The sequence below is a fragment of the Cynoglossus semilaevis genome, chromosome 10, assembly GCF_000523025.1.
Source record: "Cynoglossus semilaevis isolate Cse_v1.0 chromosome 10, Cse_v1.0, whole genome shotgun sequence".
Classification (NCBI taxonomy): Eukaryota; Metazoa; Chordata; class Actinopteri; order Pleuronectiformes; family Cynoglossidae; genus Cynoglossus; species Cynoglossus semilaevis.
The window spans coordinates 5,703,345-5,716,934 of record NC_024316.1 but is presented as its reverse complement, the minus strand read 5'-3'; the positions used below and the strand labels follow the sequence as shown (position 1 = coordinate 5,716,934).

Genomic DNA, 13,590 nt, shown 5'->3' with positions numbered 1-13,590 from the left:
AGGCAACTTCGTGTAATTTATTTTTAAATAAAACAACACATAAACAGCAACAAAGAAGGAACTCTTTTACCAAACATAGTTGTGTGATAATGCCAACATTTGCTCTATGGTCAGTGCTGTAGATAAATTGTGTCACCGTAATTCATCTCAGGTAAATTCATACCCATAGACTGGATAGCGGATGTTGCAGAAACGTTCTGGTTGTTGGGGTCAGACACCCCTCCTTGGCCATCAAGCAGAGACTGGACTGCCAACACGGTCTGGTTGTCCATCCCTGAACATAAAGTAAGAAGAAACGATGGTAGGGAAAACATATACCAATGGGATGGAATGGATTAGCACGATAACTAGCTCTGTTGATTATAAGTTTATAGGGAAAAATAATAACTACTAAAGGACCTCTCAGAACATTATTAAAGTTATCTATAATTAAAAACATGACTTAATAAGCAGGCATAAAGTTTGGACCAGGGATGAAAAAAAAGTAAAAAAAAAAAAAGAAAAAACAATCAATCCTAGTAGTGTTTGCACAATAGAGCTCTGGCACAATTTAAATACTAAAAAGAGCTTGAGCCTATTCGTATTATAGGTCAAAAGCAGGCAGCAGGCACCTTTGGAGTATTAACATAGCTTAAAACGTTTGACATTATATACTACATTCACATCCGTCCCATTCCTCTTTTAATCAAAAAAGAGAGACACTACGGGTTTAACTAACCACGGTGGCAAAACGCTAACTAAGAGAACGTGATTGCAATGGTGCAAAGGAAATACGTGGACAAGGCCGGTGTAAACATACAACACGCTGCTCTGTTACATGTTTATTAAAGTAAACGCCCTGCTGATAATATAAGAAGTATCATACATTCTGAATAATAGAAAAGATACCTGCAATATTTGCCATATATTCCAATGAATTAGAAAGTCTTAAACCCATGAGCTGTCTTTTTTTTAATACTTATTTGTTTGTTTACATTCCCTGCCCCCTGTTTCCCTCGGATGATTTTGCTCGTTTTAACCGATATTTACGGACTCATCGTGTTCTTGTATAACAACATCTAGCAGTATATCAACATTTGCTAAAAGGCATGTTTTAATTTTACGTCCTAGGTGTTATAAGGCTGTAATAAAACAAATGGTCCTACCTTCCAGCACTTCAAATATTGCATGCGCCATCTTGAAGATCTTCCACTGTTCGATCGGCGATCGACTAGGACAGGCTGCGTGTTGACGCGTATGTCATTCAGACACAAGACACATAATAGGATATAAACATAATTATATTTCATGTGCATTAAATGCATTTTTACTAGGCTATACATAGCATTTATTTTAAAAAAAGAAACAAATATACAGCTTCTGTTAAAAAAATCACTGACACTTGGATAGTCAAATATAGTAAGTTGTCTGAGTCCCTTCCTGTGTTTCTCAAAACAACAAATGTTTCTGGGCATACTTTATGTCAGCCAAGGGTCGGAATCAGCTCTGTTGTCCAAGGATTTTGACTCCACCTTTACGTAGCTGTAGTATTTAAATGTGTTCGTGATTTTAAAAAGGTTCTGTTTGTCAAATTGTCTAGTAAACGTCCTGAATCATCTTTTCCAATTGTTGCTGCTTTCCCTTTCTATCCGTCGGTCACTGACATCGTTTTAACTTTATTTTAGATACATTTTTAGAATCTGTTCTCATTGGAGAGACGGACAGTGGTTTATACCAATCACAATGCTCAGATTCTGCCCACAGGAAGACACATCTTTTGGACCAATGGCGTCCATCCATTTCTCCCACGTGCCTATTTCGCGGTAAAAAGGATTTCGCGCGAAAACTCTGGGAGCCTTGTTTAGATGTAGATCAGCTGAGACAATAACAACAATAACAGTCGAAATCGGGGTCGGGGAACTGGGGTGACCGCTCGGACCGCTGCGGCTGTGAACGATTGAAGCACCGGCGGCCGCAGTCGTGAAGGATGCGTGTGTATTCCATCGATTTTTACTCCTATATGTCTCTGTTTTTGTGTCCGACTTTGCTTCCTGCGTGTCCCAACAAAAACGAGGGGGTTGAAGAAGTCCGGCTAATGAGTGAGCTAACAGGCTAATGTAACATAAACTCAGAACTTAAGCATTTTATACGTGTTTTCTGAAAGTAATAGAAGCTATATGATGCTAATTGACTAAGATCTTTTCTAGATGTATCGATGCGCCTTGTGTGGTGTATATATTTTAATATCGGGAGCTTACTTTTGGGAAAGTTTTTGTAGGGTTTGAACTAAACATCTGCTGTGTCGTGGGCAGGAATAATAAAGTGTAGGAGCAGTTGAATGATATCTTATCAGCTGTTTGTTGGTGATCTTAGACGTGTGGTCGGGACTGAAGCTAACTTGTTAGCATTGGTAGCTCGGTGTTGACTGTGTTATAGGACAGTATGTGGCCCAGGCCTCGACCTGTGGTTTTTTACTGTACTGACAGCAGAGATGGAAACAAAAGATTAGCCTGTTAGCTTTATTGCCATTTCATCGCATAGTGTGCCAACTCTTTTTCTTCTTCACATAACAGCGACACAGCTGCTATGCATTTAGCAACATTATTTTATTTGCCAAATGTTCTGTTTGGCACAACATCCTGTTTCCTAGATGCTGCTTTTGTCTACGTAAACCAAACCAAACGAGCTCTGACCTACGTGTGATATTGTATTATTTCCATAGCTTTGTATGTAGTTAACAGCGTGTATAGCACAGGTGAACCCAAGACTAGTGCAGGGAAGACAGTAATGAGATGTTGGAGCAGTATACAGCACTGAAATCGATCGAGCTTTTCAAATGTCACTCCTGTGTTTAAATTGTGTGTGAGACGCACAGTCATAACTTTAACACCCCAGAAATTCTACTAAAGGGGTTTCACGTAGTGAGGGCCATGTCAGAGACTCTGATCTCAGGCCAAACATCCGAGGACCTTCTGGCCGACTTTGAGACTCTGCTGAACTCTGGCAGTATCAACCTGGGCGAGGACCACCAGATAGTGATCATCACCAGCCCCAGCAATGAGGGTATCCACCCGACCATCGCCCCAACCAGCACAGGGGAGATACTGCTTTTTGCCACGCCACAGGGTCCTGCAGATGTCCAGGAGAAGAGGAGGCCAGCTCTGGGGAGACCACCGGTGAGGAGAAAGTGTGAAGGGGAGGAAAGGGACAGATGGTAGAGGGTGTAAAAGAGCAAAGATGGAGATGGAAAACTGAAAAAAACTGTTGAGCTGCAGTCTGCAAAACACAGTATTTTATTCACTGTCCATTCATTTCTCCTAGCACATATAGTTTTTAATATTGTTCGTAATTTCCTGTGTTTCTGATTTAAAAAAAAACAATAATAATAAATAATAAATAATTTTACCACAGACAATCATAATACATATGTGAAATAGATGTAACCATCAGAGACACTGTGTTCACTGTTACATTGTCTTAAACCACAACATTTTGTAAACTATTAAAAAGGCCCAATCTGTAGTAATAAAACAATATTTTTCATCTTTGTGTTAGCACTTTATAAGTAAGATTTATTTTTTTCAGGTGAAAAGAAAGTTAGACCTAGACAGTGACCATCAGTATGTCAGCACAACTCGACCCCCAACATGCCAAGCACCACCATCCACACCTGCTCCACCCAGAGGTATGTACATGCACACACAAGGCCTCTCTCATACACACACACACAACCCTTTTTAGGTTCTTTGTTGTTTTCCAATCTTAACAGCTATATATCGTAAATATACAGTTCGACCTTTGTAAGACTTTTTCACACATCTCTGGAAACAAACAGTTTTTTATTCACTTGTTATAGAACAGTAATTTGTAACATCAAACCCGTTGTATTCAATTCAGAGTCAATTTTTGTCTTTGGGTCAGAAATAATCCTGAATTGAAAATTGCTTTTTCAGTTCCCAGAAATTCAACTGAAAAGTCTCGATATGACACTTCCTTAAACCTGACGACCAAGCGCTTCCTGAACTTGTTGTCTCAGTCAGCTGATGGTGTGGTCGATCTGAACTGGGCCTCACAGGTTCTGGATGTGCAGAAAAGACGCATCTATGACATCACCAACGTCCTGGAGGGAATCCAGCTAATCTCTAAGAAGTCCAAAAACAATATCCAGTGGCTGTGAGTTAAAAAAAAAAAGTTTACTAAAATTATTTGCCAAGAAATTGATTTTTGTCTCCTCCCTGGCAGTGGAAATCGAATTGATACAGCAGTGGTTTCTCGTCATAAGGAGTTACAGAGTGAGGTGTATGATCTCACAGAAGCTGAGGAGCAACTGGATGACCTTATTTCTAAATGTAATCTGCAGCTGCGGTTGCTGACTGAAGATCCACAGAACAAGAAATATCCTTTGCACTATGATCATCCATCACATGATAATATATTTTTGTTCCCCAAAGTAAAATGTTATAATATCTGTTCTTTGCTCTTATGTCTAAAGTCGTGGCCTCTGCCTGTTAAATCTCTTAGTCCCTTGAATTCTTCTTTAGTCCTTAATGGTCTTTACGTTGGGTTATGTGCGCTGCCAGGACCTGAGGAAGTCCTTTGATTCTCCTGACCAGCTGGTAATGGTGATCAGAGCTCCACCAGAGACTCAGATGCAAGTCTCAGAACCCAGTGAGGTGTGGGCCTGAAGAATCAGTTTGAGCAGGAACCAAACCTAGTGTTTTTATTTTGCCTCCTGCATGACTGTTTTTCCTTCTCCACCTGTCAGGGTTACAAGGTGTCGCTGAAGAGCATGCACGGTCCGATCGACGTCTTCCTTTGTCCAGATGACAGCTCTGGTGTTTGTAGTCCCGTGACAGGAAGTAGTCCCACAAAACCAAATAATGACCCCTCCCTCTTCCCATCTCTCACACAAACTACAGACCAGACGCAAGCTGCAACTCCCCCAACTGTCCTAGAGGTTGGTTTAAGGTCTCCAGTGTGCTTGTCTTCCACTGTGGCAGCAGCATCTCAGCACGAGCCCACATCACTGGTGTTAGGAGGAGATACAGGTGAGCGTGTACCTCAGTCCTCAAACAGTCCTCTCTTTTTTTTTTTACTTGAAGCTACTACAAAAACATAGTCACAGTTCTCTGCAGAATTTGCTTAACAATTTATAACCAATTTCACAAAGATTAACCTGTAACCTACTGCTGTAATGTTTGTATTGACAGATTAAACCTTTTGGATTACTAACCTACTATCCTTGCTGCATTAGAGAACTTGTCAAACTTGAATTTAATAGCATTGCCTGTTATATTACCCCTGTAATTACAGTATTTTGTAGCAGAGCAGGAACTGTTTGACTCAAGGTCCCCTCTGCCTGCTTCCCTTTCATTCAATGTAAAGACTGCTGCAGCTGTAGACCTTTTGTGTGAATGGATGAACTGCATTGGTCTTTTTTTATTGGGGTGCAATCTTATAGAAGTGCTGAGCAGCAAGCCCTGATGTGACTTTAAAAACAATGTGCTGCCATTGTCAGGTTCTAGTGTCCACAAGGTCTTAAAAGACTTAAATGTGCGACTTAAGTCATTGAATTGTAAAACACAAACCAAAACAAATCTGTCAGTTATGAAGTAATTTTACTTTCTGCTACAGAATCACTGTTGGGAGGAGATCCCTTCTCTGGCCTTGGAGACATCCCTGACTTTGACCTTTCACCCCTCGCCTCTTCGGACTTCCTGAATGCTGATGGTTTCCCTCTCCCGCTGGACGGTTTTATCACGCTGTCGCCTCCTCATAACCATGATTATCATTTTGGACTGGAGGACCACGAAGGCATCAGCGAACTGTTTGACTGTGACTTTGGTGACCTGTCGCAGGTTTTGGGGGGAGAGTTAGAGACGGAAAGGGGAGAAGGTGAGGAAGAGACTGTGGGAGAATCTTCAGGACTAGAGTCTCTGGTAAGAAGACGATAATGACTGGAAATCATGGTTTTATAGAAAATGTTGTTATAAATGTTGTGACTGCGGGGTGTGGACCATTGTTTGCATTGTAATTGCCCTGTGATCCTGATAATTCCAACCAACAACCCTATAATTGTACAGCACATTCTTAGCACTTCTCTTTGGCCATTCAAACATGTAGCTTTAGTTTAGCTATTTAAATTATTTATATGAATGTTATTTTGGTATTTTCTATCAAATGACGTTTTGTTCTTGTTGATGTTGTTGTTGTTGTTGTTGCTGATGTTGATGTTTTATCCAAGTTGATGTTGCAGGTGTCGTGTGTGTTAGGAGTATGGACTCCTCCAGTTTGGTTTCCTTAACACTGATGACCTAAAAACCTGGTTTCTTGAGATGATTGGCACCGGAAAGTGTTTTAGTTCTGCACGACTCAGACTAGGTTTTAATTTCTTTCTGTGTCCTGATCTTTGAACACTTCTGCTTTTAGGAAACCAGCTGTTTAAGTTGTCTATAGTTATGACCAGGTTTTCTAGAAGCATCTTTGAACTACAGTGAAGTAAACAATGTGTTGGAATCGCAGGTTCACCATCAAAGGTTAAAGGCTCCTCCTTTATAGGTATTTGTGTCCATAACACTTCAATCCTGAAAAACTGGATCCTTAAACATCTCTGAAAGAAACAGTGGGATCTTCAGCAAAGACAAGTTTGATGTACTTCAGTTTACTGGAAGGGACTCACAAGAACATAAATGTTCTGCATTGTCCGGAGTGAGGACACATTGTCGGAAGGAAATCTAACTGAGTTTGAGATGCTTTTTGAAGAACATGATCCCTATGTACCAACAGTTTGTTTATGTATAGATATAACATGACTGCTTAAAAGAATAATGGTGGGAACTGCAGTTTAAGAAAGAGTAATTAAGTAGGGCTGTCACTTTTCATTCATGGATTGAAGATTAAAGGGGTTTAACTTAAATCACATAAACCGAGAAAGTGTTGACTGAAAGTTGTGAGCCCTTCTTTGCACTCTGGTAAAACAAAGCATTTGCACTTATTTTTTTTTTCTGTGAACAAGACATATGACCTGTTCATTGTGTGCAAAAATTACTGAAACAAATCATTACATGTAACATTTATGGGGTTACAAAGAATTTTGAAAAAAAACAAAAACCTTTTGTAGTTATGCCACTCTGTGCCTGTCCAAGAGGCATATACTGACTTAATTAGTCTATAGATTACTAAACACCTACCAGAAGCTTGTTTGATTTTTGCCAGATACAAGGACAATTAATTATTATTATTATTATTACATTTTTAACATTTGGAAAGCCTGCAAATTTCAAGTAGGAAGCTTTTCTTGTGCAGTACTTTAAGGCCTCTGTACCTGTGCAGACTTACTTCACTTACTTCAATACTCTGCTGTTACAGACATTCAACCAGAAGCTAGTGTGCTGTTGACAGGAAAGCCAGTCAGTCACTCTGGTCTCACAAATATGACAACAATGTGTCTAAAAAATAGTCAAATTTTCGATTTAAGAGTTAATATAAGAAGATGCGGTGTTGGTTTGACTATTAATGTAACGATACACTCAACTCACCCGCACGGAGACCAGGGATTTTTGGGTAACAAGTGACAGCCCTACTGTTTATAGGAGATCATGTGACGACAGACCGCCGCAGAAATTAAAGAAGAAAAAACTTTTGAATAATGATTGTGTTGTGTCCTCTTAGATAGGCATTTAGCCTTAGTCTAAGGTGTCTGGAGCAGAGCAAAGTCTTAAATCGATGTTTAAAATGCAACGTGAGTGTTTTAGAAGTCTTTCTTGGGTCATGTGTAAGTTAATTGTTAGATGTGTAGAAGACGTGTGATGATGGAGACTGTTTTTGAGCTTTGCAGTGGCTGAAGTTTACCAGAGGTGCATCTATGTCCTCTTGATAGTCTTTTCCTGTCATTGTGGCGCTTTCATCATTTTACGTCAGATATACAGCACTGATGTCTTCAGCAGAGGGTTAACTGTGGAAGTGATGCACTTGTGAATGGAATTCAAGTGGGACGTGTCTCTATTGTTCAGTGTGTGCACTTCCGATCGGTTCAGGAAGTTAATGTGTATGCCTTAAATCAATGGCCTTTCACAGAGTGAAAGGTTGTAAACCTTATTTTTAACCCCACAGTGAGGACTCCTCCCTGGATGTCTTCTCTGCAGCGTCCCCTCCACAGGCTACTTTCATTGTTTACCTGGTCAAAGTCACATTGACTTTGAATTGTTCAACAATATATCACATGTTCAAACTGTCTTTTCAGTGTGCGGATGAAAACATTCTCTCCTACAAACTCTGTTTTCTTGCTCTTACGCGTTAGCTCGTCATAGGCTGGCTGCGAGAAATAGACGTAGCAATGTGTTTTGAAAGTGAAGCTTTTTTTTAATCTTAAGTTCATGAGACAATGGAATTTCCAAGTACATGTCTAAGTCTCCCTCTGTATAAGTAAGATGGTTTTGTCAATGATGTTCTGAAAAAAGTTTTACACAACCCGTGCTGTGTTAGTTGTTCATTTTTGCTCACCAACTACTGTTGTATATTGGCAAGAATCTGGCGATACAAGCCTTTAACACAAGGGAGTGAATGTATATCTAGTGCTTCACTTAATTTCAACTTCAGTAATACAGCGTTCATTTATATATTGCCTTGCATAACCAGCCTAGCACACCCTGTCCACTTTCAGACAACCTCACTCTTGGCTACGTCCATTTGTTTTATATACAGTTTATGATGCAGACGTATTTTCCATTCTGTGTGTGTTGTGTTTGTCTTGGAGTGTTTGTGTGTGTGTTTGATATACATATAATTGTTTTAATTTTATATTTATTTAATAATGTTTGGATAAAAATATGGTACAAAACTTTTCATTCATTCACTGGATGTTGGGGAATAATATATAGGTATATTCTTTTTTTTAAAATCCTGTCTATTGTGGAAAGGTTTAGCTTCTCAGATTAAAACTCAACTTTGAAAGTATTTTGACACTGAATTCAGTTTGCATCATTTTACATTCACATCTAATTGGGGGAAAATACCAAACACACTGAAAGCAAGAATCCTTACTACAGTGTAAATTGTACACCTTTTCTATACTTCCTCGTAGGTTCCTTAGATTTAGGTGACTGTATGAAAAACTTTTAACCAGCTATTTTTGTCCTATTTTTGAAACTATAAAATCCTGCCTTTGTAAAGTTTTCAGCTGACGGCTTCTTCACAGGCCCCGTACTGTCGGCCTGAGTAGAATGTATCATTAGTTTTGTATTTCCAGCCTTCATCAGTGGATGAAACCTTCATAATTAATGTTTGTTCTAATAATGCAGTTCATGTGTTCATTTTCAGTTCCTCTGCAGGGTGTACATGTGCAGTGCCTTGTGGGTGTTTAAATATGATCTATTCATGAAATAAATCAGGATCTATTTGTCTTTAGAGTAAAATAATGCAGTGTTCTGGGTTTGTTTGTTTTTTCATCAGGGTTTTTCCATTTGGTGGGGACTGTGTTTGTCCATTTAGTCAATGCAATTGTTGCTATTGCTATTTTGGAGTCTTGTGAATCTGAAATTGGCCATTGTGATTTGATTAACACATGGGAATTGACTTCAACCTAAATTCAGTTAAAATGCTTTTAGATTAAACTGTGGTTCATCAGACAACTTGACTATCAGCCTTTTTCATCCAGGGTATTTAAAAAAAACATGTTTGTACTTGTTAATTAATAATACTCAGAAATTTGCCCTTTTGTATTGCATTTTGGCAAAATAAATCATTTTGATTTGACTGATTTTCAAGTGTTACTGTAAACTGTTCTATTTGCTGTGCTTGTATAATGGCTTTTTTAAACCAAGATTAGAAATACTTGAGGCAGCCAAAAATACTCTCACCTTTGCCGCTAGAGGGAGCTGTTCGCCACATGTCAAATACAGTCACTCGGACATAACTTTAATTCGCCGGTCGCATCCGGTCTTTCATTATGTCAATCAAAAATAGCTAAACATTCGATTCGAACTCACGTAAAGCAATATAAGTCTAGTTTCATTAAAACGTTGTCAGAACTAGCATATTTATATTTATTGTCAATAGCTTAAAACTAGTTCTACTTAAAATGTCAACAAATAGCTTAAAAGCTAGATCTACTCGGGACAACGACTTAATATTAAACCGTAAATATCGTAAGGCTACTTAAAGGAGTCATAATTCCAATAACAGAAGAAACTGATTGTTGTATAATATTGTATATTGAGCCACTGAGAGCAGAGGCAGGTGTTTATCTCTGGTAGGTGGAGCATGCCTACCAAGCAGCATTCCTTCACTCACCTGCAGCACCTGTCCCAAACCATGGACATGCAGCGGGCGAACCGGGGCTATGTCGGTGAGTTCACTTTACAAATCATTGTCATACTCAGAGTGTTTGTTTGTTTTTTCCCTTCTCTAGACCATCATATGTGCATGTTTTGAACAATGTTTATTGTTGATTAAAAACCATGAATGCTGTTTTAAAAGGGTTAGTCTTATACAGGTCCCTGCTTCTGTTTAAGCTAAATATACAGTAGAGAGAACTTTAATTACAGTGTAATTAAGGTCGGCGTACGTGACTAAACCTGATACGCTTTTAAGCAGAATGTGTCGATGTAGAGTCATGTATAGTTAGAGCTATTTTTAATGTACTTAAAAAAATCCATATTAGTCAAGTTTAAACTTTGCCACATGTTGTAAATATCAACCATAAAGAGTTTATTTTGGGGGCGTTTCTACCTCACTTGTTTCATCCAACTAATCATTGGAACAAGTTTGCAGAAAATATATTAAACGTTAGACTTAATTTAAAATATGTTCAAATATGGCAGAAAAGTTCATGTTAGGTAAACAATTGTCTCAAATGGAAAACAATGGTCCAAAATATGAAAGCTTAAAACGTAATTAAAAATTACAAAAACAGCAGATAAATGTGTAAGAGAAAATATTGTGATAAGTATAATTTTTTAGACCCTGTAATTTAAGCAAAAATAATTCAAACTTACAAAAAAGGTTTAAAAAGTTCCTACTATTCTATTATAAGTTGACCCCAGAAATTTAAAATATGTGACCAATCATAGAAAAAATAAAAGTTCTTAATTAAGCAGAAAACAGCCACAATATAGCTTAACACACTTAACACTGGAAATAATGAAAACAATTAAGCAAAAATGATTTTTCATCTACGTACTCTATATTTGTAAACTTGTGCCCATTTCTCCCCCTTCTATGTTGTTGTTAGACTAGTTATTAATGTTTCAATGTTCAAAAAACTAACCATCAGAACATCATCTGTTGTTGCCAGACATCAACCGCAGACACTGTAAACTAAAGTTAGTTGACTTTCATATCCATGAAAACCTCGCTTACCATCGGACCGAGGGGCTCAGCAAAAAACATCTGGTGGCCCGACGAGGAAAACCGTTCAAAGTCACACTGGTGTTCTGTGACGGACCATGGAATCCTCGCACAGAGAATCTGGTGCTAGAGGTTTTACTGGGTAAGATCAACCAGGATGTCTCTTGAAATTAACGATAGCATGGCAAAAACATAGAGAAAAGGCACAATCCTTTGACGGTGAGGTTCATCGCTGGTGAGGCACTGACTCCTCTGGAGTCAGATTTACAATTGTAAGAACCGAAAAGAGCATCTTATTTCACTATTCATCCAACAACATCACCTGGTAATGCTTCATAACCATCAGCATTCCTCTTTCAATGACACTGACACCAACTCAAACATATACACAGGAACATATTTGTCCTACAAAGAACGTTTCTTTTATAGAAAATTTTATAGAAGAGTACTGTCTGCCTCACCTGCTGACTTTTCTCTGCACTTTCTTGTACGATTAGCAGGAACAGTTTTCTCACACAGACATTAAAGACATTACACAGACTGTAGAGAGTCATGGTGTATAACAAATATTTCTCTAAAGTTCATATTGGTGATATGCTGAGGAACAGAAACGAACAAGCGTCATGTGACCCAGATTGTATTGGATCTCGCAGTCAGATAAGAGGCAGAGCTCTCCGCTGCCTCACCCGGGATTTCTGCCCTGGATTTGATCTTGAAATACTCAAATTCTGCGATTTTTACTTAATAAAATGACAAAAATGTGTAGAGTCATTCTGAAAATGTATCTTTAACACAGATCAGTGCAAAATATTAATATTTATTTGATGTTTTTTTATCTCCCCTGACCACACATCACTGATCTTTTTCTACTTTTTTAAGTTAGTTTGAGGACAAAAAAAAAACAAAAAACAAAATGGTTAAAATCATTACAAAAGCTAATTTTGTTTAATACAATTGTGATAAAATCGTCTTGTGAACAAAAAATCATGAATCATATCATACCGTGAGATAGGTGCATTGTAAAAAAGCACCAAAAAAAGGAGCAGACCAAAATAAGTGTTTTTCAAAGTAAAAATACATGCAGGCTAACTTAAAATAAAATACAAAATAAAACTTTAATCCAAGTGGTCTACATCCCATAATGTTACCTGACCCAGTTGTTGGGCACCCCTGTGTTATTCGTTTCAAGTACCATATTTTCTCCACAAAGGCAACCTGTCAAAGAGGATCCACGTCCAGATCTCTGACAGCTCCTTCGACCTCCACCACTGGTCAGCCACTCTCTACCCAGGAAACAGGACTCCGTCAACAGTCACCATCCACATCTGCTCCCCAGTTTTATCTGCCGTGGCCCAGTATAACCTGCTGGTGCACTTTGAAAACAGATATGGAAGACGGAGCTACGTCATTGGATCGTTTGTGCTGCTCTGCAACCCTTGGCTCAAAGGTGAATAAGAAGAACTCCACCCTTCAGTTTTTGCCTTTGTAATATTAAAATAGATATGGATTCACTGCACCGCAGATGATCCAGTGTTCATGCCAACCAAGGACCAGTTAGAAGAGTATATAATCAGCGACTATGGCATGGTGTACATGGGAACTGAATTGAACGTTTGCCAGCGCCCATGGACGTATGGTCAGGTACACAACGTGCAGTGATTATTAATGTTTTGTGTATTATTTTATAGTGTCACTATAAAAGTGTTTTCCTCTGTGTGCAGTACGAACCCGGGGTTTTAGAAGCATGTCTGCAGCTGCTGGAGGTCAGTCTACAGCATTGTGCTAACCAAGACAAGGACAACGTCCTCCGAGGAGATCCTGTCTACCTGAGCAGGGTTCTGTGTGCTATGGTAGGAAAAGGAAATACTTATTCACACATATCTGACTTCTAATGTCAAGTTTTAATTAGATATAGTAAAGAGTAATTCAAAATGTAATAATAACATTTCTGAAAGGGTTGGTAAACATCATAGAGAGGCAGGGAGAATTTCTTTCTCTAGAATTTCCCTAGTGTGGGATCAATAAAGTTCATTAAAAAATAAATAAATAAAATCATTTACAAGGAATGTTCCTTCATTAGCATGTTCAATTGTAACAGGATATAGTATGAATATTTGTTGTAAGGAGTGTTCACCAAGGGCCTGGTCAGTCCTCACTCAGTGCTCTGAGATAAACATTGCAGGATAATTTCTCCTCAGATATTTTGGAAATGTGTCCCAGTTTAAATATAATTATGTCATTTCTTTTTAGAACGTTAACACAACT

The 13,590-nt window shown here is 38.5% G+C and overlaps 4 protein-coding genes across 6 annotated transcripts in view; 3 read left to right on the top strand and 1 right to left on the bottom strand.

The window, feature by feature from the left end:
* znf341 (zinc finger protein 341) overlaps positions 1 to 1,238 on the bottom strand; it is a 7,876-nt gene extending 6,638 nt beyond the window's left edge. The window contains exons 1-2 of the mRNA XM_025059406.1: positions 1,146 to 1,238; positions 164 to 274 (exon numbers count right to left, since the gene is read on the bottom strand). Coding sequence (XP_024915174.1) covers positions 164 to 274; positions 1,146 to 1,176 — 142 coding nt within the window. The 5' untranslated portion in view covers positions 1,177 to 1,238. The remainder of the gene's footprint in view (positions 1 to 163; positions 275 to 1,145) is intronic.
* snphb (syntaphilin b) overlaps positions 1 to 13,590 on the top strand; it is a 1,167,912-nt gene that overhangs the window by 379,715 nt on the left and 774,607 nt on the right. The gene's annotated exons all lie outside the window — the stretch shown is intronic.
* e2f1 (E2F transcription factor 1) lies at positions 1,809 to 9,732 on the top strand. Its single transcript, XM_008318386.3, has 7 exons — positions 1,809 to 3,155; positions 3,565 to 3,664; positions 3,933 to 4,152; positions 4,222 to 4,374; positions 4,538 to 4,652; positions 4,745 to 5,027; positions 5,614 to 9,732. Exons 1-7 carry the CDS (start codon positions 2,910 to 2,912, stop codon positions 5,931 to 5,933), a joined length of 1,437 nt encoding a protein of 478 aa, XP_008316608.1. The 5' UTR covers positions 1,809 to 2,909; the 3' UTR covers positions 5,934 to 9,732.
* The window catches only part of LOC103384741 (protein-glutamine gamma-glutamyltransferase 5-like), a 9,472-nt gene continuing 5,780 nt past the window's right edge, over positions 9,899 to 13,590 (top strand). For both annotated transcript variants that reach the window (XM_008318385.3, XM_008318384.3), the window contains exons 1-5: positions 9,899 to 10,324; positions 11,273 to 11,467; positions 12,536 to 12,772; positions 12,848 to 12,966; positions 13,047 to 13,175. In XM_008318385.3, the coding sequence (XP_008316607.1) occupies positions 10,240 to 10,324; positions 11,273 to 11,467; positions 12,536 to 12,772; positions 12,848 to 12,966; positions 13,047 to 13,175 (765 nt within the window). In that variant the 5' untranslated portion in view covers positions 9,899 to 10,239. The remainder of the gene's footprint in view (positions 10,325 to 11,272; positions 11,468 to 12,535; positions 12,773 to 12,847; positions 12,967 to 13,046; positions 13,176 to 13,590) is intronic.

Coding starts and splice junctions, on each gene's coding strand:
- e2f1 (XM_008318386.3), top strand. CDS start 2,910: ATGTCAGAGACTCTGATCTCAGGCCAAACATCCGAGGACCTTCTGGCC. Junction 3,156..3,564: donor CAGCTCTGGGGAGACCACCG/GTGAGGAGAAAG, acceptor TATTTTTTTCAG/GTGAAAAGAAAGTTAGACCT. Junction 4,653..4,744: donor AAGTCTCAGAACCCAGTGAG/GTGTGGGCCTGA, acceptor TCCACCTGTCAG/GGTTACAAGGTGTCGCTGAA.